Source organism: Physeter macrocephalus, chromosome 6, assembly GCF_002837175.3.
Source record: "Physeter macrocephalus isolate SW-GA chromosome 6, ASM283717v5, whole genome shotgun sequence".
In the NCBI taxonomy this organism is placed as follows: domain Eukaryota; kingdom Metazoa; phylum Chordata; class Mammalia; order Artiodactyla; family Physeteridae; genus Physeter; species Physeter macrocephalus.
The window spans coordinates 43543478-43570114 of record NC_041219.1 but is presented as its reverse complement, the minus strand read 5'-3'; the positions used below and the strand labels follow the sequence as shown (position 1 = coordinate 43570114).

Genomic DNA, 26637 nt, shown 5'->3' with positions numbered 1-26637 from the left:
TGGACAGGGATTCTGTCTTGTTCCACCAGTGCCTGGAACACCGTAGGTACTTAATAAACATTGTGGAAAGTACAAATAAATGAAGATGACCAAATTCAAGTCCCTCTATAACACCCCAAGTGATCGTTGGAGCCAATCTGTACTTGCATCCTTCTGCAGACAGGGAGCCTATTACCTATCTCCTGAGCAGCATTCTTTCTCTCTTTAGACAGCGCAGACTATTGGAAAGTTCTTTTGCTTTCCCCCCGGCTTGGCAGAACCAGTGCACTCCTGCCCATGCTCTGAGGGACCCCTGACACAAATCCGCCCAGTGTGGCAGCCCCAGTGCCCAGAGGATGAGGGTCCAGGGTCCTTAGAGTGTCCACTCTTCCCTGTCTGGTCCTCCTGCACTCCGGCTGGGAAAGGGATGGTGAAGGGGCAGGATGGGCTCGAGGATGGGAGATGTAGTCACAGGCAGGACAGAGCCCCACTCACGAGTTGAATCATGAGCTTTATTCTGTATTCGGAGTGATTCCCAGAACAGTCACTCATGCCCAGAAAATCCCCCATTCCACCCTCTCAGTGATGGGGGCGGGGGAAGCTGAGGACCAGAGAGGGGAAGGAAGTGGACTAAGATCACACATCCAGTGTATAACCAGTGGCAGGAGAGAACCTCAGAGCCCATGACTCCTGGCTGCCCCTTCAGGGGCCAAATGAGGCAGCAGAGGTGGTGCTCAGCTCCCAGGCTGACATGGAGTCTGTGGAAGACCTCAAACGTCCTGTAAGGCTTCTTCTTGCAGATGCCCAACCAGATCCTCCTCAGAGCAATATCATTACCAGGTTCTTGCACACCTCCAGAGACAGGGATCTCACCACTGCAAGGCAGCTACTCTATCCTGACGCCCTGGAGAGTGTGCATGTGTGTGGGAGGTGGAGGGGAGGAGAGGTTGCCTCCCTTCCCCGGGGGAATCCACCTTGCTCCGGCTTGCCCACGCAGGCTGGGAGTGGGGCAGAAGTAACCCCGTATCCTGCTTTCCTGCCAGGGAACTTCCCTCCAGGGACACCCCCAGGGCCTGTGCAATGGGGTGAGAAGTGCTACTGAGAAGAAACCTGTTCGTGGAATCCTCCTCCAGGCTGGAATCTCCCTGGAGAGCTGCCTGCCTGTGGGCTGGGAAGTCAGTTCCACTCGTGATGGTGCTACTCCAGAGGATCTCAGGATGCTGGGACCCTGCTCACCACCACGGGAGCCCTGGGCAGTGGTCCAGCAGGGAAGCTGTAGCTGAGACTCTGCTACAAGCTTCTGTGTCACTCACTGGCATGGCCGCTGCCTCCAGGTAGCCCTCTTGGTAACCACAGCTCACAAAGCTCTCTTCTTGACTTCTTGATTGTACCGCCAGTTCCGCCTGAGTACATCTGTCTGGGATGCTGTCTGCCATTTTTTTAAGGGGTCTCACCCGCCCCTTCTCTAAGATGGACATCCTTGAGGATGGAGCCACTCTGCTCTCTGCCTCCCACAGCCTTCAGTCCAGAGCCCCCTCCAGCTCTGGTGCAGACATCTCCAGCCGGAAGCTCCTTGGGAGACTCAGTCCAATCCTGTCCTTCCACCGAGAGGAAGCAGTCTCAGAGGAGGGAGGTGGCCAGCTCACACCCTGCTGGGACCCACCTAGGGCCGTTGCTGGCAGGTTGGAGGTTGCAGTGGGGGCAGTGCACAGAGCCAGAAGGGCCAAGACATTTCTCTGCAAACACCGCACTTTTCCAGGAACCAGAGAAGGAGGGTGACTTGGACGAGGGCACACAAGTTGGAGACAGAGCTGGGACTGAGACTGTGGCATCAGGGCTTCTAGTCCAGTGCTCTCGGGTCTCCCAGAGGTCTTGTCGGTGGGTATGAGATGTGTACGTGTGTCCCTTGGGCAGGGAAGGCCAAGCCCCAGCTGAGGATGGGGGAGGGGCTGGCCGAGAAACCCCCTGAGCAGAAGGGGGGGGCCTCACCATGGCGGAGGGTAGCAACATGCAGACCCCTCCTGCTCCGAGGGCTGACAGCATTTCAGAGGGCAAGGAGACATCTGACAGGAGAGGAGACTGAGCCCCAGAGAGAGGGCGGGGTGCCGGGTTCTGGGCTGCTTTCCTCGCCCCTTACTGCGGTGGACTTGGGGCTGGGGCGGGGCCTTTCCTGGGTGTCCAGGGCCAGCGGCCTCATGGTCGGGCTCTGAGCCCTCGGTGGTTCCCACCCACCCTCTTTCTTGAGCCCTTCCTCCCCTCTGCTGTCAGCTTGAAGTGAAGGGGGTTGAGGGAGGATGTCTGCGGGCCAGGAAAGGGTGTTCTGAGGTGGGAGTAGGTCTCCAGGTACCACAGGTCACGGGGTTCCCAGGAAGCGGGCACCACCTCCCAGGAAGCTGGGCACCACCTCCCAGGAAGCTCACTGCTTGCTGGCAATCTTCTTCTTCCGAGCAGAGACCAGGTCGTAGAAGGGGACACGGGTGATGCTGGCCCTGGAGTGAGAGTAGGTGAAAAGATTTCAGGGCTGGGCAGGCTGACTTAAAGAGTCTCATATCCCAGGGAGGGGTCGGTCTGCCCCGCCTCAGGGGAAAAGCCAGATGACCCCAGCAAGGACCAAGCCAGGGTGTGTCCAGCTTCGCTGGCCTAACCCAGAGTCCCACGGGCGGGGCCGGAGGGGGTGAGGCTGAGGCCTGAGAGCCTTGGGAATTCTGCCCCCAAATGTCTTTGGACCCCTCTCCAGGCTCCCATCAGACTCTCGGAAGGAGGTGACAAGAGCCCCAGTGGAACCAGCAGAACTGCTTGCCGTCCGGCTCTGCCCCACTGGCTGTGCGGCCCTGGGCAAGTACCTCCCCTCTCTGGGCCTCAGTCCTCATCTGTAAAATGGAGGTGAGCGTGGCTTCGGCCGGACGTGCCCTCTTGTTTTTGCCTGCACTGCTTGTTCCACCTAGAAAGGCCTCCTCTCCACCTCCATCAGGTCTTTCCAGGGCCACTTTGGGTCCTGATGCTAACAGGCGCTGGGCAAAGAGCTTTACATGCAACACCTCCCGTGATCCTCCACCATCCCTATGAAGGCGGTGCCTCTCTCCCCTGTGTCCTGGACCTGGCACTGTGCCGGCCCAGAGGGGCTGCTCACAGAATATGTGTGGAAGGGATCTGCATGCCAGAAACAGGAGGGAGATTCTAGAGTTAGCCCTCTTTACAGACAGGAAACAGGGCTGCAAGAGAAGCAGGCGCTTCTGGAAGGTGACGGGAAACACCTCCCCACCAGTCCGGCCACCCAGTACCGAATGGCCTTGATCCATTGGTCCCGCTCCTCAGCGCTGGAGGCTGAGATCCGGTAGGACTCGTGCTTGCCCTCTACCACTTTGCCGTCGCCGTCTGTCTTGCAGGCCTTTATCTTCTGGCCCCGGCAGCTGGGGTTGTAGAGCTCCAGGCAGAACTGTGGGGAAGTGGCCAGGTGAAGGCAGGGCAGGGGTGGGAGGAAAGGGCTGCTATACTGGGCTCTCCGGGAGGCTCAGAGAGGCCTAGACACTTGGGCAAGACCAGCGCTTGGATGAGCGGCAGGACATACCCGACCCCCGGGCCTTCCTGTGAGAGGCAAAGGGGCAGAAGCTGCAGCTCCTCACGTTGAGAACTTATTACGTGCCCGGCTCGACCTAAATCCATGATTCTTCTTAAAATCCCCAGATGACAGACGGGGAAACCGAGGCTCAGAAATGGGCAGAGACTCACTGAACGTCCCTGAGCCAGTGTCAGGAGCAGGCTCTGAGAGTCAGCGAGGCCAGGCCCTCTTGATGCCATTGACCTGCCCCCAGGATCCACGGCCCCAGGAGGGAGACTGAGGCAACCCTGAGCCACCCGGAAGGTGTGATGGGCACGCGCTCTCCTCCCACCCTGTTTTGGAAATTCCCGCAGCCGCTCTGGCCTCGGGCCTCCATACCGATACCTACTGGCTTCTTGGGGTCATCCACCTTCTGCACTGAGAGGTTCTCAAGGGGTATGATTCCCCGGGGCTCCTTGTCCTGCAGGGGAACGGGAGACAAGGTCAGGACCTGCAAATGGAGCTTCAAAGCCAAGGGCAGGGAGTGACCTTGGGGGCTCCCTAGACCCAGAGAGGAGTGTGCCCATCTCCCCCGACTCTGTGCAGCCCTGGAGAGGGCAGGGGAGCAGCACGGGAAGAGCCCCGGCTGGGAGTCAGGAGGCCTGACTTTAAGCCCCGGCTCTGCCTTGCACCTTGGCCCAGCCCCTTCCCTTCTTTGTAGCTCAGTTTTCCCCATCTGTAAAATGGGTATGGAGGAGGTCTGAAAGATCTCAAGGGGCCCCAAGCTCTGTCAATGGACCGCCTAGTGGGAGTCTGGAAAGGGTTTGCGGGGAGGGGCAGGGCAGGGTAAGGCTCACAGTGGTGAACTCAAAGTAGTAGAGGCAGCTGTCCGTCAGGATGAACCACCGTCGTTTCCACGTCTTCACGCGGCCGCCTGCGAAAGCCAATGGCGGAGTCAGTCAGCCTTCCTCTGCCCTGGGCCACCAGCACTTCCCTCCACGGAAGAGCAGGCCTCAGACGCTCTCCTCTGGGCCCCCATCTGAGCAGCAAGCCCCCAACCCCTTGCCTGCCTGCACCTTCCCCCTTATCTATCCCTTCCTGACTTAAAACCTGAGTGGCTCTATCACCCCCGCACTGCCCCTGAGCTTCCTGATCCAGACTCCTCCATGATCAGGCCCTGGGGCAGGCTGGTCATTCCCTGCACTTTCCTGCTGCCCTCACCCCTCCGTTCATGCCTTGGCCCGCTCCCCGCTTGGCACTATGCTAAGGCTTTCATCTTTCATTTGCCAGGCAATGTTCTAGAGATTTCAAAAAACTTTCACTTACTAATCCCTAGTTAACCACCTATGAGGAGGGGACCATTATTAACCCCATTTTACAGACGAGGAGACTGAGGTGCAGAGAGGCTAAGTCATCTGCTCGAGGTCTGGCCGCAGAGCTGGGATTCGAACCCCAGTGTCCCAGCCCCAGAGCCCAAATGCTTGGCTTCCCACACATTTAACTGTCCCAGGGATGATTATCCCCATTTTGCAGCTGTGGAAACTCAGGCTGAGGATGGGTGGAGGAGCTGCGATCTGTGACTTAGAGCTTCCCCGGGACCGAGGACAGTCAGGAGGGCAAGAAAGGAGGCTGCAGTCTGCAGCGGGGGCAACTGGGAGGTGGGTCTGGAGAGATGGAGGGCTTGGATGGGCACCCCAGGCCAGGGCCCCTGCTCCGACACGAGGCGTCTGTCCTCCCCTGCCCTGGAGGACCACTGTGCCTGGCTGGGCTGGGGCGGCGCCCATGAGTGCGCGGGGGCGGCAGGAGCACACTGCCGGGCCCTGCAGTTCCCCTGCCAGATCCTCCAGCCGCTGCGGCTGTGGCACCCGCCACAGCTCCCCTCTGCAGGCCCGAGGCCCTCCGTGTCCCCTAGTCCCATTGAAGGGAGGCTCCCCGAGCCACATCCTGTCACACTCCCTCCCTCTGTCTTTCAAGAACACCCAACCCTCTGCCCACTAAAACCCGCCACTGGCTGGCTGTGTAGCCCTGGGCAGATGCCCTAACCTCACTGGGTCTAGGCTTCCTCAGAATCGCTTCAGGAAGAGTGACCTGAGGTTGAAGCGTTTATCTATGAATCAGTCAGCTTCCCGTCCCCACTTCTTGCTTATCGTTCCCCTCCCACACTGTCCCCTCATCCGCAGGACAGACAGATGGACGGATGGGATGGGCAGACTGCTGCTCCAGGGGTCAGGAGACCTGGGGCTGACCTGACTGCACCCCCGAGGCTGCATGTCAAGTGCGTGCGTGGGGCAGCCGCGGTGCGTGAGTGTGCAGACACGTCGGTGCCCGTCCCCCAGCGCGCGCGTGAGCACGTTCTCACCCAGCTTGAGCAGCCAGCCCTCGCGGTCGGGGTTGAAGAAGGTGTGAGTGAGGTCATCGCCATCGTCCTCGGGGATGGAGAAGGGCTCGCTCTTGATGCTGTCGAAGAGGTTCTGCCCCGAGAGAAGGGAGGGAAAGACCCGCTGTGACGCTCAGCCCAGCCCAGGGCCTGGGTCCAGCCTGTGTGGCCTCGGGCAGCTCACCGGCCCTCTGGGCAAACTCTTTCCCCTCCTGTTAGCTCCTCCTTGGTCCCTGGCTTTCTTGGGGAAACCCTCCCTGGTCCCCCCAGGCCCAGCGGTGCACCCCTGTCCCCAACCCCATGTCACGCCTCCCCCTGTGCTATTGCAGAATGGAGCGGGTGGCGTGAACCCCGCAGAGAGACCGTGCTGGCTGCCTCACCCATGGTCCCCTCGCTGCCAGTATTTTGCTGTCAGTTTGCTTGCTGAGGTTGACCTCCCCAAGTAGGTGGGGAGCTCCTCCAGGAAAGGCCTGGGTGTCAAAACCCCAGAGCCTCCCCCAGGGCCTGGCCTAAAGCAGGTTAGCAACTGTTTGCCGACCCAGCGGCTGATGGCTCCCATCCCCCACCTTCCCGCTGGAATCCCAGCCAGTGGCAGGAGAACGCGGGGCGGAACAAGAGCGCCTGCTCAGTGTCAGGCCACCTGGGTTGAAATCCCAGCTCGGGTCACTTGATGACTCTGTGACCCTGGGCACATCCCTCAACCTCTCTGAGCTGCTCTGTCTTCATCTGAAAAATGGACAACGCTGACCCCCAGTGTTCTAGGGAGAGTAAATGGGCTACACTGGGGTCAGAGCCCCTCCCTGCCCCCAAGTCGAGGGGAAGATGATGAGGAGGAGAAGCCCCCTCCTGCACCCTGACCACCCAGCACTGCTCTTAAGGGTCAGATGAGTGAGTCAGGGTCCATCACCCCCATGTCTGAGAGTGTTGGAGACAGGATGCTTGGCTGGGATGTGTACATGCACACACACGTTCACCAGCGCGCGCGCGTGTGCACACACACGCACACACACACACACGCTCTGGGGCACAGCAGCCAGATTCAGGGCCTCTTTGGACAACATCTAAGGGGGAAGGGGGTCTCCTTTTAGGTGCAGTAGCTAGACTTCCAGGTGTACCGTGGGTTGGGGGACACAGAGGACCTGCTAGGGAGTTGGAGATTGGCTGCCCATGTTGTGACTCAAGGTGGGATGCGGACCTAGGCTCTTAAAGCCCCCTCTCCTAGGCAGAGACCAGAGACCTGTTCTGGGGGGTAGGAATTTCTCAGAAAGCAGATTTTAGTTCTCTATGGAGGACTTTCTAGAAGTTGGAGCTGCTGAAATATGGAAGGAGCAACCTTGTAGGGTAATGAGTTCCTTGTCACTGGAAGTATGCAAGCCAGGGCTAAGACCTCCCTGTGGGAGATGTGGATGTTGGCAACAGATCACCCCTGTGTGTTTTGAACCCGCTGCCGTGGGGCACTGCGTTCCATAGACGACCTGCCCAGATTTCCGAGTGTCTGGAAAAAACAATCTAAATTGTCTAATTCTGTTGACTAAAACCAGACACAATGCTGGGTCTCTGTCTTGAGATAATGAAATCATTTCCTTCTGTTGCGGTTGTCTGTGCTGCTGTTCAGATGGTTTCCTCGAAATTTTTTTTTTTTTCCCTCAAAATTTTAAATGAAAATTTTCCCAAGTACTGTTCGATTCCCCAAAGTTTTAGAAATGGTGTTTTTTGGTTTTTAAAGGTCTTTTCTGATCCAGGAGCTTAGGGGTGGTGGAGGGGTAAGAGATGGGGGGAGGAGAGTGCCGGCTGGAAGCAGGTTTTCCTGGGTTTGATGGAGTGGGCTCCGCTGGCTGTGGTGGGGTGAGTGGGGAAGGGCGGGGACCACTTTCTCTGTGTGGAGCCCCTGCATCCCTAAAGCAGCCGGGAAGCCCCGCTTTACCCCTCCTGCCCTGGCCCAGCCTGGCCCTGGGATTCCCCAAGTGGCGGTGGCCGGTTGAACAAGGTCTGTGGTAGCAAGGCCTTGTCAGCAAAGCTGGCAGCACAGACAAATATTCTGAAGGCCCAAGGAGGTGAGCGGGGGACAGAGAGGGCCTCATCCTTCATGACACCCACAGGGAGCCCCATGGCAGCTGTGGCAGGCACCCTACAGCCTACACATTCTGCCCCCACAAGGGAAACAGCTCAGTTCACCCACATTTCCTGTACCTTGTAAACCCCAGGCTCCCCCCGCCCCCGCCCCCTGTAATAAAACATCCTTGCACCTGGACTTTCTGTCCAGGTTGCTCCGGGGGGTTGGCACTCACTGCCCACCTGCCACGCCCCCAGGCTCCAGGAGACTGTGAATGACTCCCATCTGGCTAATCAGAGCATTTCGTCCTACTGGTCACAGCGACGGGTTCAGAGAGGGACCTGTGACCCATGCCAGTCGATAAGCCTTAATTCAATAAGCCTTAATTCTGGGACTCTAGTTTAAAGTATAAAGCAAGATGGAAGCCTGGAGCTGCCCAGGCCATCTCTGCTGCAACTTGGGGAAAGCCTATTTACGAGGGAGGCCGACCTGGAAGAGGAGGTTGCTCAGAGACGGAGAGACTAGACTGCGCTCTTCTGACCTCACTGAGCAACTTGATCTAGCCGAGCCTGAAGCCAACCATCAATCCCCCATCTTTTCCATGATATGAGCTGAGATTCCTCCAGCCAGAAAGAAACTGGAAGCTGGGAAACACGGCCAAGATCTCCATCCCCTAATCTTGCTTTCTGGTCTCTGCAGAGGGAAGGGCTTTGGAGTCAGACAGACATGGGTTTGAATCTGGACTCCTCACAGACTGAGACCCTTGGCCAGCTACCTCTGTTGGAGCTCAGTTTCCTTCGCTGTAAACTGGGGATGGTACATGGGGCCTAAGGTTGTCGAGATGACTTAATGGGCCCAGTATATGGTCAGTTCTGATGGAGACACTTGGACAGGAACCCAGGAGGTCTGGCCTTGCCTGCAGCAGAAGATGCCCTGAACTGGGAGACTGTTCCCTTGCCCGGACCTCGGTTTCTCCACCTGTGACACTGGAGAGTGGACAAGCCCTCCTTCTATCTTCTCTGCTTCTTCCCCTCCTCCACCCTGGCTCCCTCTCTGGGCAACCCTGTCAAGGTGAGCGGTGCCAGGTGCTTGAAGTGCTTTGTCTGCTTCTCAGGAGAACAATGTGAGGTCAGTGTCACCAGCCCACTTTGCAGATGGAGAAACTGAGGCTCACACTCAAGGGCACACAACCATGAGGGCAGAGCTGGGATTTGATCTCCCATCTTCTGAGTCTACACCCTGTACCTTTGGGCTGAGTTTCTTAGGCACTCGCCCCGTCCCCATCAGGGTGGCCAGGGCAAGACCCGCTCAACATGCCTGAGCCCCAGCTCCCATCATGCACCTCTTTGAAGCCTTTCCCAGCTGCGCACCCTCATGGTCACGGGGTGACCTCTCTTTAGGTGATGTATCTGTGTCAATTTAATTTCATAAATCAGGTCACTTAAAAATGTTATGTGTCCTGGAGGATCCTTCTGCAAAGCTGCAAACTGAATACCTGAAGGTGCTTAAAGCCGAGTCCTTGCTTTACACATGGGGAAGATGAGACCCCAGGAGAAAGCAAGAGGACCCCCGGTCCTGAGCAGCTTCCTGTGAAAGCCTCGAAGAGCAAGGACCAGGCCAGTGTGGTTCACTTTGTGTCCTGGGAAGCTTCTGGATTAACTAGCCAGTCCAACGACATAGGTGCTGTGCTAAATACCTTACTAATCCTATAAGCTTACCTACACTAATCCTATAAACCGAGAGCTCAGAGAGGTCAAGCCACTTACCTAAAGTCACACAACTTGAAAATGGGGGAGCCAGGAGTTGGATGTGGCTGTGACTCCAACGCTCTGTTCTTTTCCCTGCTCAGTGCCTGCCCCTCTCGGCTGCCAGGGAGGATAATAAACCCTTCCCAGACCTCCCAGGAAGAGCTTGAAGCTAAATTGAGATAATAGACCGGAAAGCCCTATGAGAAGAAAGTTACAAGCTCTATACAAATGCAGTGCATTGTTATTAACAAAAGGCTTGAATTGGGAAAAATACCTAAGGAGGGAGCTGCTGAAGGAGGCTCTTTGGGGGCTGAAGCAATAAAGTGGCACCTGGGAGATCCAACAGGACTGGTGCTGGCATGTCGTTAACCCATTACCTGCTGGACAAGGTGCGCCCAGCTTCCTGCCCCAAGTACCACAATGAGATGCGTTACCGGTTTTCAAATGCGTTTCACGTTTTAGGCATTTTACTAAGGGCTGGGGATTTTAAATTATTATTAATTACTCTTAATGGCGACCTAAGCTACCATTTAGAGCTTGTGCTATGTACCTGGCATGGGCTATGCCCTTTACATTTTTAAAAATTACTACTCACAGCAGCTCTGTGACGCAGGCATCATTATCCCTGTTCTCCTGGTTGAGGAAATGGTGGCTCCAAGAGGGTGAGTCATTATTCAAGGTCACCCAGCAGGCAAACGGGGAGATGGCACTTGACCTGAGCCCTAACCTACTCTCAAGCCCTCATTTTATGTCGTGCCCCCAGCCCACCAGGATAAACTGTCTCTGGAGACCAAGGAGGGGGGTGGGCTAAGGGCGAGGCTGTTCTCAAACGCCGAGGGGCACCAGAATCGCTCCAGACTCAGGCTCTCCCCCCACCGACCAGAATTCTGCTGTCGGAGGTACACAGGGTGCTCAGCTGCCAGGGTGGGGTTCACACCGTCTCCTCCCCTCCTGCCGTGCTCTGACCTGGAGGGAACTGAAGCTCTGTTGAGCTCTGGGGCGTCTCTGGTCCTAGAAATGAATCGTCAATTCATTTTTGCAGAGGCAGGCTTTGAATCTCACTCCTGTGTTTCTAAAACAGCTCCTGGCTCCGCTTTGCCCATAGGAAGCAGGCAAACTCCTGAGGCTGTCGTGCGAAGCTCTGGTCTCTCTGGCCCAACCTCGGTGCCCATCACTGTCTGTATGTGTATCCAGCTGGCCACTCTGGATGCCCCTCCCTTTCCCAACCAGGTCAGGTGCCGGCCAGTTCCTCTTTCTGGAATGTCCTTTCCCTGCTTCTCCTCTGGGCGAACTCCCACTCAACGTTCAAGGCCCAGTTCAAAAGTCACCTCCTCTGTGGAGTCTTCCCGGATGGCACCCTTCCCCTGCTCCCAGGAGAGTGATAATAGTGTCCTCTGTGTCTCCTACGGTCAGTGCAGCATGAATCACGCAGGGTTATAATTCACATGTGTATCATCCTCCCACCAGACCCTGAACGTGGGTTTACTCATCCCTGGGTGCCCCGTGCCAGGCACAGGGCTCGGTGCAGTGTAGCAGGGGTGGGGCTGTTCGAGGAGGGGATGGGAGGCCTGGGTTCTGCTCGACTCTCGAACTGATGTGTAGCCTGTGGAAGACCTACCCGTTCCTTCCTCTCTGAAAGAGGGAGGGGTTTGAGCAGAGTCTGGGGATTTTCAGCCCTGACCCACTGAGAGTCTAAGAATCTGGGATTCCAAACAATAGACCTAGGCTGCGTGAGGCACCCTTTCTGAACGGTGTGAATGATGGGTGCCCAGAGTTCCCCAAAGGCTGAGGTCTGGGAGGACCTCCTGGGTGTTCAGTCTCGGACCTCCTTCTTAAGATGGGCCCACCTGGGAAAGCCCTTCTCGGGATCAACATCTTTTGTGATGGTCCCTCTCCAGACAGTTACCAACCTGGGAGGGCCATCTCAGCAGCACCCTCTCCTGGAGCGGCCTATCTTAGAGGAGCCCCTCTTGGGCCGTGGTCCTTAGGACAGGCTCCTCCTGGATGCCTGGGGACGGGGCTGGGTGGGGCCACACCCCTCTTACCCGCAGCTGACTCTCAGGCAGGTCACTGCCATCATTGATGCCACGGTTCATGGACACAAAGCGCTCGAAGGGTGGCCTGTCCCGGACGTTGGGGTTGTGGAGGCTGGTGTTGAGCATGATGATGGAGAAGGACAGGACGTAGCAGGTGTCTGCGGGACGGGACAGCGGTCACAGTCTTGGCCCTGGCCACTCCCCCCTCCCCTGGCCCAATCCCTTCTAGGGGCCAAGAATGGGCCGTTTCAGCGTCCTCCCGGCTTGGCATTTGAGGCCTGGCCGCGCCCCCCACTCTCATGGGGCTCCCTGCTCCAAACAAGCTTCAGTTGTCAGTTCCCGAGCCCTGTGCCTTCCCACCCTGGTACTTCTGCTCCTGCTGGGCCCCCTGCCAGGCACCCCCTCCTCTTCCCTTCCTACCCACTTAAACCCTCCCGCTCTTCCGGCTCCAGCTCCAGCCCTGCTCCCCACCGAGCCCTTCCAGCTCCCGGCCCACCCTGTTCTCCGCCTTCTTGGAACTCAGAGGATGCTTGTTGTTGGCAACACTGTTCAGGCCTTCGTCACGAGCCACTTGGTAATCTTATTAGCATTGTGGGGCTCCCGGAGCCGCGCTCCTGTTCCATTATCCAGACTTTCATGTGCTCTGGAGCGAGGCTGGGCTGAGCGTTTGGGAAGGAGGTGATCGCTACTCTATGATGTTTTCAAGCCCTGGGTCCAGAGCCAGGGAAGTCCAGCTGTGTCCCCAACTCTCCGGTGGACCTTGGAAAGCACCTGAGTTCCCAGAGCCTCAGCTTCCCCATCTGCAATATTAGGAGGTTTCACTTTGAAGTAGCTTCATGTTCTAGAACATCGATGGTTCTACCTCTGGTGGCAGTGGCACTAATGTTGGTGCCTGCCCTGCGCTAAGCTCTTTACAGCCCTTGACAACACTGTGAGGTAGGCACCGTTACCACCGCCATTTTACAGATTAGGAAACTGAGACACAGGGAGAGTGAGTTACACGTCCAAGGTCACTGAGACACAGGGAGAGTGAGTTACATGTCCAAGGTCACAAAATTAAGTAGGGAGACTGCGATTGAAATCTGGTGCTTTACAATTCCTTCCTTCCTACGAACATTTACTGTGTACCTCCTAAGTGCTACAGAATGGTGATTCACTGGTGAAAAAATCTGTATGGTCCCCATCCTTGTGAGACATTTAGACCTGTGGGGCTGCCAGATAACAAACAAGCAAATCCCTAATTCATATATAACTACAAGGTAGGCAAATGCTCTGTAGGACTTGCCCATGGATATACTGCTGAAAAGCTCCCTTCACTTCTCGGAGTCTGTGTTCTGCAGGGCTGAGAACACTGATGACCTTGTAGAGTGGATGTAAGGATTACATGCCTTTGCATGCGTAAAGCACTCAGCACACGGGGAGTGCTCAATGTGTGGACTTGGTTATTGCTATGGTATCTTCAGACCCAGACAAGAGGCCAGGACAAGCCTGCCATGATGACTTTTCGCCCACCATGTTGGGGGATGGAGAGGACTGAGCTTTGCTGATATCTTCCTATACCTCTTTGCGCCCTGCATCCTGCTCAGGCTGTTTCATGCTTCTGTGCCTTTGCTCAAACTAGAACTCCTGCCCAAAAGGCCATTTCTCCCCTTGACCTCCTGGAGAACTCCTATTCATCCTTCAAAACCCCATTCAGGCCTCAGGACCTCTGGGAAGCCAGCCTGGACACGCTGAGTCCCCCATCCCTGCCCTCAGATGAGGCACTGATGCCTTAGCACCCTGTGCCATTATTTCCTGCCTTCTCTCCCAAGGATCATGCCCTGAGGCAGCTCTGCCTGACAAGCACCCAGCAGAGGGCCTGGCACAGAGTTGGCACTCAGTGAGGGGTTCATGAGGGGATCTGGGCTCCCAGGGTCTGGGTGCTTGGGGGAGACCTGAGGGGGCAGAGAGGCCGAGGTGTCTCGGAAGGCAGATTTGGGTCTGGCAGGGTCCCCTCCCACACTGGCACCTGTGGATTGGAAGACACCTGGGTTGCAGAGGCAGTATCGGGTGGCAAAGGTCTCCATCATGCGGTCGATCTTCTGGGCCTCGCCTGGCAGTCGGAAGCTCCACAGGAATTGTCTGGGGGAAGAACAGAACCATGGGCAGTGGAGGTGGGGGAGGCTCTCAGAAGGGGCTTAGGGGGGTCCCCATCCCCCCCACCCCATAAGCTGCTCTGTGTCTCCCAGGCTTAGTCTCTTTATCCTGTAAATGAGAGACTCTGCACCTGTCATCTAGGCTCATGGTGGTGCTGGGGGCCTCAGTGGAATTTGTTCTTCTGAGCACCAAGGCTGCAGGAGGGATCCAAGAAATGCTTTTTCTTCTAGAATACAGGAGCTGAGCGGGCACACCCTCCTGCCCATCTGAGACCCAGCACCATTTGCGGCCCAGTCCACCTTAGCCCTGTGGATTCCTGGGTTCTGAGGCCCCTCCCCGCCTGGCCACTGGGCCCTGGGATTTGACTGTGGGACCCTGGGGGAGTGTCTTCCCTTGGCTGGGCATCCCTTTCTTAGAAGTGAATGATTTCCGCAGCTTCCAACTAAGTTCCCCAAGGGCAAGGGCAGTGCCTACTCCTCTCACATCTCCTGGTGAGCTGGGACAGCCAGTAACTGCTCAGTAAAGGCCAGCTGAATGAGTGAAAGAATGAACAGGTGAATAAATGAACAAATGAATGTTGGAGACTCCCGACCTACCCCTCTCCTTTAAAAAAGCATGGGAGTTAGAGGGAAGGCCACATTGCTTAGACGGTGGTGGCTTCTTCCTTCTCTGCCTAGCAAACTCCTAATCATCCATCAAAGCCCAGAACAAATGCCCCCACTCAGGAGCTGATTTTCCAGGCATCATCTGCAGCAGCAAGACTTACGAAGCACTTACGGTGGACCAATTCTAAGCATTTTCTCATTTAGTCCTCACCACCCTATGAGGTTGGTACTGTTAGTGTCCACATTTTACAGATGAAGAAACTGAGGCACGGAGAGGTTTTTTTTTTTTTTTTTTTTTTTTTTGGTGTGTGTGTGTGTGTGTGTGTGTGTGTGTGTGTGTGTGTGTGTGTGTGTGACTTTCCCAAGGGGTGAGTAGCAGAGATAGGATATGAACTGAGCAGTCTGGCTCCAGAGCCTGTGCTCCTAACGCATATACTGTAATGCCTCCCATTGAAAAAATGAGGATCAACAATAATATCCTAATTAGAAAATAATAAGTAATAATAAATGCAGTACACACTAAGCTGCATTAATAAAATAGGTAAAACAAGCACTAATCCAAAGAGCAGTCGTATGCGAATGGCATCATAATAGTAATAATGATCATGATTAAATAGTACTATAATAATGATGCACTATAATAATAGTAGTAGTAGTAAGTAACGAGCCAAGTGCCGATCCAGGCAGTCCACACCTATTATCTCATCTAACCTCAGCTCTACGTGGGGGATAATGTCATTAACTAAGTTTATTTATTTATTAATTAAAAAATTTTTGTTTGGCCGCACCACGCAGCTTGCAGGATTTTAGTTTCCGGGCCCTCAGCAATGAAAGCGCTGAGTCCTAACCACCGGACTGCCAGGGAGTTCCCTCATTTATTCATTCTTTCTCCTGATGCTTTGTTTGTGCTGTTATCCATGTGGATGGTGATGCCCCAACCCTTCCTGCCGTGCCACCCTCGAGGGTCAGGCCCCTGCCCCATGGACCACTCACCTGAGGGCCTGGACAAGGTTGAGGTTGGCGAACTCGTGGCAATCTACGAAGGCCTGGAGGACCTGCAGGTTGATGGGGTCCCTGGAGAGGAGGCAGAAGGGAGGGCGGGACACACTCGGGCATTGGCTGGCACCCACCTCCTGGGGGTGGTTGAGGTGGGGGAGGCCAAGGAGGGGAGAGATGTCCTCCTTCTGAATCCAGCCACCATCTGGTCTGTTCACATCTGTCTGAGCCCACATCACTGTCCCACTGCCCCCGTGTGCACGTCCATGTCCTCCCACACACAGCAGACGCCCCACCCCCCAACCCCGACGGCTCACCAGCACTGTCCTCACCCTGGAGGGGAGCTCTGGTTTCAGAGCGGCCTGCCCCGAGTCAAATCCTTCCTCTGTCACTTCCTTCCTGGGTGACCCCACACAAGCCACTTGACCTCCCCAAGCCCCAGTGTCCACATCTGTAAAATCAAGAGAAAATGCCCACCCCCATTTCCTTCCCCTTCCCAGATCTGAAATCAGAAAGCGCTGCCCTTCTTGCCACCTGGGTTCCCTGCTTGCTTAGGAGAAGGAGAGTGTCCTCTGGGGAGCCTGGGGGAAGGGTTCCTGGCTTGCTGGCCCAGCTCCACGCCTGTCCCCTATAGTCTATCTGCCACCCAGCAGCCAGAAGGGTCCCCTCAGACCACTCCTCTGCCCAGAACCCTCTCAGGGACCCCCACCTTGTCACCTACTACTTTCTCCCTTCCTCTCTCTTCCAGTCTCACTAGCCTGCTGTTCTTTAAGCAGGCTTCTGCCCCAGGGCCTTTGCACACACTGTTCCCTCTGCCTGAAATGCTCTTCCCCCAGAGCTACACTGCTCACCTCCTTTAAATTTCAGTCAGAGTTCACCTTCTCTGTGAGACCCTTTGTGTCCACATTATTTAAAGTCACAGCCTCTGAAGCATGGTTCCCAGAACTTTCTCATCTCCCTTCCCTGCTTTATTTGTATTCCAAAGAACTTATAATTTTCTAACTTATTTTACATATTTTAGGATCTGTCTTCCCCGTTAGAATGTACCTCCTTGAGGGCAGGAGTTTTTGGATTTTGTTCTGTTTTTGTTTATGGCCATGCTGTGTGACTTGCGGGCTCTTAGTTCCCTGACCAGGATTGAACCCAGGCCCATGGAAGTGAAAGTGCCGAGTCCTAACCACTGGACATCCAGGGAATTCCCAGTAGTTTTTTTTTTTTTTAACTGAAGTATAGTTGACTTACAACAGTGTTATTTTCAGGTGCACAGCAAAGTGATTTGGTTATACATATATATGTATATATCTGTATTCTTTTTTTCAATTCTTTTCCATTATAGTTTATCACAGGATATTGAATATAGTTCCCTGTGCTACACAGTAAATCCTTGTTGTTTATCTATTATATACGGCTGTGTGCATCTGTTGATCCCATACTCCCAATTTAACCCCCCTGCCCGCACCCCCCGACCAGGAGTTTTGTCTATCTTGTTCACTGGTGTAAATCCAGGGCTTGGAACGCTGCCTGGTACACGGTAGATACTAAAAATGTCTACTTGTTTTCTAAATGAGTGAAGGAAGGAGTGAAGGCAGGCAGGCAGGCCTTGGTTCAGGGTCTGGAGGCGCGTGATCAGTTAGGCCGCTGAACCCCAGGAGTTATGACTTTCCTAACATGACTCATTCCCTTACTTACCTGCACACACAATCCCCTCACCCACACCTGTGCACACCTGCACACCCTCATTCTCTGCCTCCCTAAGGCCCTGCCCTCCTTACCTCTCCCCCAGGTAGGTGCCGATGGCCGTCTTGTTGAGGCCCTCGCCCTTGTACAAGAACTGGGCGATATCCTGGACATCAGGGGTCAGCAGCTTGTGCTCAATGAGATACTGGATGCCCTGGAGGTGGTACACAGAGTCCGTGAATAGCCCCACCCAGCAGCTGGCCTGGGAGGAGGGAGGGAGGGAGCCCCCATGGCCAGAGCCCTGGGCCTGGCAATCTGGCATTGGCACAGCTTGTTCTGGGAAGATGTGTCCCCTCTTTAATAGAAGTTGCCTTTGTAAGGTGGTGAGCGCCCCATCAGCAGAGACGTGCAAAGAGAGATGGGGTTCCTGCCATGAACCAGGTTCATGCCAGGTGCTCCCCAGGGTGCCCTTCAGTCTGATACTCTTTGATGATATGCTTTGATGATTCTATGAATTTATAATTTTAAGATCGAATGATTCAGCCCTTCCTTTTGTCCCCCTTAAAATTCATATTATTTAAACATGGTGTTTCATTTTTTCTTACAAGTAATCTTTGTCCATTGTATAAAAATTAGAAAAAAAACTGCTCCGTCAGAAGGAGAGGAAATCGCTCAGTCCTACCACTCGGAGGTAGACAGTTTCCCTGGTGGTCCTTTCCTCCCTTTTCTGTGTGAAAATGGGAGTGTGCCTCACCCGATTTTCTGATTTGACAATATCTCAGACGTCTCTCCCCACAACCCAGGCACTCGAAGTCTGTCATCTAATTTTAGGAGTTTGAGGGTTTGGTGTGTGGTTTTCCGTGATGATGCCTTTGAGTTCCTATTCCTTTTGGAGAAGAGGCTGCTGGGAGAGGGGGGACAGGGTGTGGAGGGCTCTGAGTGACAGGCAGATGGCTCAGGGGACCCCTCAGTGGCCCCTCCGTGAGGGGCGCTAGGGCAGGATCAGGTAGGAAGTGAGTTAGCGCACGCGCGTGCGTGCGTGCGTGCGCGCGCGCGCGCGTGTGTGTGTGATCTGTGTGGTCCGTGTGGATGGGGGCAGGGGTTGATTACTGTGCCACTGGGACATGGGAGGCCTGTGATGGGGAAGAGGCAGCCTTGTAAGCGAGAGCAGTAAATTTCCAGGGACCCCTTGGCTTCCCTGACCCCACCTCTGTGTGTCAACTTGTGGCTTCCTCCTGTCCCGGCACCTACAGGAAAGGAGCCCAGGGCCAGCTGGCTGGGCGAGGGGTGGGGACTGGGGGTGCTCTGAGGCCAGTGGGGGTGGGGTTAGAGTGTAGCTGAGCCCTGAGCGCTCAGGGCTCCATGCCAGCGTCCCAGGACTGGCTCCCCCAGCAGAGGGGCTGGAAGACACTTCTGGAGACTGAGCCCCAGAGTTTAAGGGCCCCACTGCCCAAAGTCCAACTCACAGAGAGGGGGACAGACATCACAGGCCCCGCCCCATCCTCCTGGCTCCCACCCCATGCCCCGGGGCTACTATGCTGTGGGGTGGCGGAGCCCCCAGCCGTAACAGGCGTGTGGCACAGGAGAAGATGCTGAGCTGGGCGGGGCTTCAGTTTCCTCACTTGTAAAGTGGGTAATTGTGTCAGCTGAGGGGAAGAAGGGGACATCGTGGGGGGACCCAGCGTGCAGCTCTCCCAGCCCCCTGACTCGGCCTCTGCACTGCCTACCTTCACGGGATCCATGTTGAATTTCTTGCGTCCGATGCTCAGCTCCTTCTCCTTCTGGGCCATGCGGCTGTAGACAGGAAGACATCAGCCTGGACACCCCCGGACCCCAGGACACCCCTCCAATCCCCGAGGACGCTTCCCTCACCTAGAGCCAGTATTCCCTAAGGGCCTCCAAGTGGGGCTGGAATCCCCGGGGAGAACGTGAGAAATGCAGGGTCTGGGCCCCTTCCTGAGCTACAAGACCATATTTCCAATGGGCCCAGCTCTGGAGCTGTGGCCTCAGGAGCCAGAGATGCTCCTGGGGGGGGGGGATTTAGAGGGGCCGCGTGCTTAGAGGGGGAGCGAGCTAACAGGGAGGTTGGGGGTGAGAGCACAGGCTTTGGAGCCAGGCTTCTGTGGCAAATCCCACTCATCTCTCTGGGACTCAGTTTCCTCATCTGTAGAATGCGGTGACTCTACCCCCTGCCCCCCAAGCATTGTTGAGAGGTTAAAGCATTGAAAATAACTAGTGTTAGGTGCCGGGTAAATGTTATGCTGTTGTCATTGTTGGGGCTGGAGACACGGGGGCAGTGCACGTGTGTACGCGGGCGTGAGTGCGTGCACGTGTCCGGGCTAGGCAGGTGGAGATCAGAGGCATCAGAGAACCGAAGGCTGGCAGGGGCAGGCTGGGGATCTCCTGGGACACCGTGTGGAGGGGTCAGTGCCCTGGGGCCCTAGGGGATTATGTAGGGACCAACCTTCTCATCGTACAAGTGGGGAAACTGAGGCCCAGTGAGGGCAGGACCAACCACAGGTCACAGAGCCAGGGGCAGTCTGCCTATAGAAGGGGTGGGGTGATGACACCTTATGGGCGAAGTGAGGTGGACCAGCCTCGGCCTTGCCACAGGCCAGGCTCCTGTCCCCGTAAGGCCCCTGGCTTCCTTGTCCTCATCCTTGGGGCTGAAGTCCCCCTCTCCCTGGCCCAACCCAGCATGCTCCTGGCCAGCGATTGCTCCTCCGAGCCCTGATTTCACCAGGGCCTGGGCTCATTCACTCTCACTGATGGCATGTGACATCCTCAGGAAGCCACTGTGGCAGCTTCCCAGGGTCCCCTGCCGGGCCCCTCACCTCTCCTCTGCTGTCTCGAAGCAGTCGATTTGAGCAAACACATCTGCGATCTCGTCCTTCAGCTTCTGTGGGGTGGCGGGGGCAGGGTGCGGAGGTAGAGTCAGGGGGCGGAGCCTGGGACAGAAAGGGCTTCACGACCCCCCCCCCCCCCCAACCCCAACCATTCCCACTTCCAGGCCTGATTCCCAAACCTCTGTATTGAGCTGCCAGTAAGGGACCCTCCCCCTGGAGGATCCCTTTCCCGAATATCTCATATCCTCAAAATCCCAAGCCAAACTTCTTGCCTCTGTTTATACCTAGTTCTCCCGGGGCTCCTCTCTTGGGGTGAGGGAGTCCCCAGTCCCTAGCCTTTCCCCCACTCTATTTCTGGTCTTCCCGTCTCTCACCTCTGCAGCTGAAAAGTGTCCTACCCTTGAGCCAAAACTTCCCAACAAGCCCTCCTCCACCCAGCTGCCATCTTTCTGAAGCACAACTTGGTGCCGGCCCCTTCATCCGCTCAAACTCCATCCATGGCTCCTTACTGCCTCCCCAAGCAGGAGGTACAAACTCTCACCCAATGATCAGGCCCCAGCTCCTCTCTGGTTTCCCTCCTTCCATCCATTTACCCTGTCCTGCTCCCTAGACTCTGTGGCCACTACGAGCCAGGTGCTATGGGTCAACAGGGTACAAGATGGCACAGGACCTCTTCTCAGGGACTTTGCAATTCCAGTGAAATTTACAGAAGAGGACACTGAGGCCCAGAGAGGTGAAGGGACATGTCCAACATCTGACTCCAAGCCTGTGCTTTCCCTGACACCCCCCAAGCGTTTTCCATCTTGACCCGGCGGGAGGTGCCCAGTGGCAGAGGAGACCCCCTAACTCAGTGGCAGCAGCAAGGGCCCCCAAAGGCACCCCAGCCTTCCCTCACCTCCCTCAAGATCTTTGGGATGGGGGTAGTCCTAATAGGGGTTTGTCCTGGGACCCAGGAGCAGCATGGGGCCTGGAACCTCTTTCTGAGCCCAGTCAGCTCCTGTCCATGTGAACTTGGCCAAGTCACTGAGTGGCTTCCCCACAAATAAAATGAAGGTTCACTTGTAAGTATTAACTGAGTACCTACTATGCTCTGACTATTGGACTCAGGATATAGTGGTGGGAAGCAGACCCAGGCTCTCCTTACATGGAGCTCACCCCACTGGACTTTGGATCACAGGGCAAATGAAATGACCATGCAGAAAATGGTCAGAGTAATGGTCTAGAAAGAGCCTGGCACATGGTAAGTACTCGCTGAGGGAGTTACCTTGTGCCTTCGTCTTTCTCTGGAATCTTAGGTGTACACGTGTTGGGATGGGAAGTGGGGTCCCACCAACTACAGCCAGAGTGGACAGGGCGGTGAGGTGAGGTGAGGGGGCTCTCCTAGAAGGAGAGGCATTGGGGCTGAGAATGAACTGGGAGAAGAAGGAGCCATGAGGAGGGATTAGGAGAGTCTCAGGCAGAGGGGGCTGTGAGTGCAAAGGCCCGGGGGCAGGACCGAGCATGGTGGCACATTCCAGGAGCAGAAGCAGGGCCTGTTTCAGAAGGTTGCTGAGAATCAGATGAGCTAATGTCTGAGAAACTGGTCAACTGACAAGTGCTGGGCAGATAATGGTGTTATCTTGACCAAATGGTCTACATTTTCGGGGGGATGAATCTGAGGTCCGTGTTGGAGATGAGACCAGACTGAGGCCATGCAGGTGGGGCTCTGCACATAGTAGGTGATGAACTGATTGTTCCCTTTCTCTCCCCTGCTCTCCTGGCTCTCTCTGAGCCCTGGCAGCTGAATCCAGGAGTGGGGACTCCCCTGGGAATTCTGTTCTCCCCACTCCTGGGGGCCGGGGCTGAGGCTACATGTGGGCTGGAATCTGGCCCCGCTCTTGGCCCAGGCTGGGTCAGGAGGTGTGCGAATGTGTATGACTGCTTGCCTGTGGGTATGTGTGGTTTGAGGGTGTGTCAGCACGAACATGTGGGTGGACAAGAGCATGGGTATTTGTGAGCGTGCGTGTGAGCACACCTGGATGTCCTCCAGAAGCTGCTTCCGATGCCACTTGATCCGCTGCAGCTCCTCCGCCTCCCTGCTGCTCAGCTCCTCTGGGTCTGGAGAGAGAAGAACTGGTGGTCCCTGGCTCGTTCCCCGCCCTCCCCTCCATCACTCGGCTCCAGCCACCCCAGCTAGCTCTCACTTCCCCAGGGCCCTCTTCCTTCTAGAAACCCATGACTTGCTTGCCCTCTTCATCCAGGCCTTGGCTCAGGTGTCACCTCCTCCAAGAGGCCTTCCCTGACTGCCCTGTCTAAAGCAGTCCCTCCCCACACTCCCCTCCTACCAGCTTTATGTTTCTTCTGCCCCTCTGGGTACAGACTCCCTAAGCCATCTTGTTTACTTGCATCTTTTGTGTTCTACTCATTCCACTCAGCCCCATGAGAATAGGCACTTCAACAATTTTGCTTACTGCTGTATCCTCAGCGCCTAGAAAGAGCCTGACACATAGCCGGTGCTCAGTGCAATACTTGCTGAAGGCATTCATCCTTTGCAGCAACTTTACTTCTTCACTGGATCACGCATCTGTCATTTATTCATTTGTTTGTATGACCAGGAAGTGGTGATTATTTTGCCTCACATCCCATTGGCCAGATGTAGTCACGTGGTTACAGCTACCTTCAAGGGAGGCTGGGTAATGAGCCTTTAATAGGGTGGTCCTGATATCCTTACTATGTAAGATGGGGAAACTGAATTTGGGGGGACATTTCACAGTGGCTGCCCCAGACACTCAGGCTCAGAGAAGTGAGGTGACCTGGCCAGGGTCCCAAAGGGACAAGTTGCTGAGCCAGGGTAGGACTTGGGTCGGGATGACGACAAAGTCTGAGTTCTTTCCTCGTCACCTGGAAATGAGTTAAAGGAGACACAGGTGTGCCAATGTTCTAGCAATGTGCTATGACCATTTCCCCACCTGGGTCAGCTGACCTACCTCTACCCGCCCCTCCCCACTTCCTGTCCCATCCATAACACTCTCCTGGTCTAAATCCCCATGGAATCCTTATTCCATAGGGGGAAAAGTCCTCATCCAGCCAGTCTTATTCCCCACCATTCTCAACAAGAGCCTGCCAGTCCAGCCTGCCTGCTCTTCACTGCCCCCAAATGGTCTAACTCTCAGTCTTACTTCTCCACCTTTGCCTCTACAGCTCCTCCACCCTGTGATGCGTTTTCCTGTCTGCCCATCCAAATCCTCTCGACTCTCAAGTCCTAGCTTTGGGAAGCGCCTGGTCACGTTTCTTAAAGGTTTTGCAAGGACAGCTATGATCTCTTCCAAATAAAAGCAAAGAATATCAAGACGTCCCTTTCCCTACTTCCCCTCCAGTTGACTGAGCAGTCATCTTGGACTTTGAGATGTTAGCTGGGTATTGAGGTGGCAGAGCACCAAGCTAGAAGGAGGCTGGGCCCTGGGCAACCACGTGGAGAAGAGTCATCACGTTCACCTCCACCAGCTACCTACTTGGACTTTTCAATGAGAGAGAAATAAGTTTTGAGAATGTCTCAGTCACTGTTATTCTGAGTCTTTTTGTTACATCCGCCATACCTGAAACTCAACTTATACAGTGTCCTTGTCTCTGAAGCATGAACCATAACCTAGACGGTGGTGGTCAGGATTAAAAAAATCTGAATTTTGTCAAACACTCAGTGAGGATCTGACATACGCTAAGGGTACAACACACGTATAATGGGAGCCATGTTGTGTCACCCAGTTCTCCCCCTCAGGACCAAGGCACCCACTCCCTCAGCTGCTGTGTGTGTGTGTGTGTGTGTGTGTGTGTGTGTGTGTGTGTGTGTAGCCTCCTGATGACTCACAGCTGAGTCCCTCCTCAGGAACTTACCTCAGCCCAAATGGAGCTGCCTCGCCCAAGGATGTGCCCCTCCCAAAGGGCAGTCACTACATGAAAAGCCAAGAGCCCTTGCCTGGTTTGTGGACCTGAGCAGGTTTTAGATTCCAGGCCCTACTGACTGAAGGAGAGGCCAGGCCCCCGGAAGGAAGGCTCCTGCAACACTGTGGCAAGTGTAAATGGTAATGATTCCCCTGTCAAGCAGCCAAGATGGGTCTGACCCACCAAGTCATAAAGTCAAGTGAGCCCAACAGCAATCCTTTGTAAGTGGTTCACCCAGGAACAGGTGTGAGCAGAGACGGAAGGCTCCAGGAAGCCCCAGGGACAGGTGACCCAGACCCCCATGTCATCCGCTTGTTGTCATTCTGTTGTACCAGGTCCCTCAGCTCATACTATGTCCTTATGGATGGGTCCCTTGTGACCTCATGACAAAGGAGAAAAATGCCTGAGCTCGGTTCCAGGATGGGTGGCTCAGTGTCTGTGTACAAGTAAAACTGGACAGCTGTTGAACTACAGACCTGCTCAAGGTGTTCCACAAAGAGAGTGGTGAGAAGTCCTCCCAGTTGAGCAGAGCTTTGGGTAGGGCACCTGGTCATCTATTTCATGTGGAAAGAGAAGCGGCATGAAATAAGAATATACATGCATTCATGGGCAGTAGAAGATGCCTTGACTTCTCGGTCAGAAGGAAGGAAAGAAGGAAGTTTGGGAACAGAGAGGTCCGGGGAAGAGTCAAGTGGGTGGCGCTATGGGAGGCTCTGCGTGGACCCACTCACCCAGGCTCTCCAAGCTACCACCACTGCTGAATATCAGACCTGCCAGCAACAGAGACCCATTGTTTCTGGAGAAGACCAAACAGCAACTTGGTGGCAAACCGATTACATTGGATCCCTTGTTCTGGATATGGTGGCCTTTCCTGCCCACAGGGTCTTGGCCGGCACCACTATCCGAGGGCTTGATCTGCTGACCCAGAACATTGCAACACATCACATTAGACTAAAGGACGACCCTCTTTACAGTAAAGGAGGTGGGGGAGGAGCATGTGGCCATGGGATCCAATGGTCCTCTTACACATTTCACCACCAGAGGATGCTGGCCTGATGGAACGATGGAGAAGCCTCTGGAAGGTGCTGCTGGTGTCAGCTTGGAGACGATATACTGCTTGGATGGAGAATCATCCTCCAAGGTGTACTGTACACCCTGAATCAATGACCATTAGGTGGTGCTCTTTCCCCAAGAGGTAATCTGGGATTCAGGAACAAGGGAGGAATAGGAGTGGTACCATCCTTCTAGTGACCCACTTGGGAGTTTTCCTTTCTGTCCCTACAACTATGAGGTCTAGAGATCCTGGTTTCCTGGGGGGTGAGGGGAGGTGGCACTTACACCAGGGGACAAAGCGAGAGTCTCATCAACCTCTAAATTCAAACACACCTACTCCATGCCAGCAGCTCCATGTAAATTATGTCATTTAATCCTCACAACTCTTTCAAGTGGATCTTTCTCAGTTTAAGACACTGAGGGTCAGAGAGGTGAGGTGACTTGCCCTGGGTCACATAGCCAAGAAGTGGCGGTGCTGGGATCAAAACATTAGTTTGCCAACACCTAAGCCTCCATCCCAGGAGAGGTGGCTTCTGCGTGCCTTTGGGGACATGCAGGGACAGGAGTGAGGGGCCATCCTCACGGAGGCAGGAGCAGGGCCATAGCAAGGGAGGCAGCGTTAGAGGCTGGGACCCGGAACTCCTCTGTCAGGAGTGAGGGGAGGCTGAGTTCCACGGTGGAAAAACCCAATCACCTCTAGTTGACTTTGGGGTGAAAGATCAGACTTTTGTGTTTTGTTTGTTTGCTTTTCGTTGTTTTCCTGTTGGCAGGGGCTTGTGTCCTGAAGGCCTGTTTCTGGCCCAGGGCACACCTGCTGCTGGAGGCCACATGGATTCCAGACAGGCTGCTTGTTGGAGAGAAGCTGGGTGGGAATTCCGTGTTTCTATTGATAATCTCCAATGTGGATCCCATGGCTGGGTCCCAGGCCGACTTCTCCTCTCTCCCCGTGGGGTCTCATTAATCGCCCTCTCCCCTCCTGGGCCAAGGAATCACACACATACCCTCAGCTCCAACCCCCTCCCCGAGCTTCAGACCCTTCCATCCCCCTGTGTCCTGACCAACAGCTCATTTGTCACTGTGACTGAAACGGAACTCCTAGAATTTCCCGTCAACCTGGCCTTCTTCCTGAGTTCTCAAGCTCTGGGAATGGGCCCCCAGGGCCCCCAGCCAGAACCCCAGGAGGCACCTTGACATGCACCCCCTCTCTCATCCTTGTGTCCATCTTCTTTCTGTTTCCATGGCCTCCACCCTCCCCACAGCCCTGGACTCCGCTGTCTGGATGACTGAGGGCCTCCCGAAGTCTCTCTGCCTCCACTCTGCCCCTCCCATGGCCTCCCATTGTCCTGGGGATAAAGCGCCCAAATCTTACCGGGTCCACCAGACCTGCTGGTGCCCCACCCTCATCTCACATTGGGCCCGCCCCTGCCCCAGGCTTGAGGCCTCCTGGCTGCCCTTCGTGTGTTCCAGTGCGCTTTCTCCCTCCACGGGCCTTTGCACATGCTGGAACCACCCCCGCACCCTCCCCCCGTGTCTGGAATGCCCTTCCTTCTCCTCTCTGCCTAGCGGCTCCTACTCATTGTCTCCATCTCCTCTCAGGGGCCCTCCTGTGCTCCGTCTGGGCAACCCCCCCCCCCCCCCCCCCCCCCCCCCCCCCCCCCCCCCCCCCCCCCCCCGT

At 55.4% G+C, this 26637-nt stretch overlaps 1 protein-coding gene across 1 annotated transcript in view; it reads right to left on the bottom strand.

Annotated features, from left to right (window-relative positions):
• Nucleotides 1-1655: 1655 nt before the first annotated feature.
• The window catches only part of CYTH4 (cytohesin 4), a 29388-nt gene continuing 4406 nt past the window's right edge, over nucleotides 1656-26637 (bottom strand). The window contains exons 2-13 of the mRNA XM_007111758.4: nucleotides 22006-22088; nucleotides 19980-20044; nucleotides 18873-18939; nucleotides 17241-17359; nucleotides 15466-15546; nucleotides 13740-13852; nucleotides 11741-11889; nucleotides 5877-5988; nucleotides 4375-4451; nucleotides 3927-3998; nucleotides 3261-3415; nucleotides 1656-2468 (exon numbers count right to left, since the gene is read on the bottom strand). Coding sequence (XP_007111820.4) covers nucleotides 2396-2468; nucleotides 3261-3415; nucleotides 3927-3998; nucleotides 4375-4451; nucleotides 5877-5988; nucleotides 11741-11889; nucleotides 13740-13852; nucleotides 15466-15546; nucleotides 17241-17359; nucleotides 18873-18939; nucleotides 19980-20044; nucleotides 22006-22088 — 1166 coding nt within the window. The 3' untranslated portion in view covers nucleotides 1656-2395. The remainder of the gene's footprint in view (nucleotides 2469-3260; nucleotides 3416-3926; nucleotides 3999-4374; nucleotides 4452-5876; nucleotides 5989-11740; nucleotides 11890-13739; nucleotides 13853-15465; nucleotides 15547-17240; nucleotides 17360-18872; nucleotides 18940-19979; nucleotides 20045-22005; nucleotides 22089-26637) is intronic.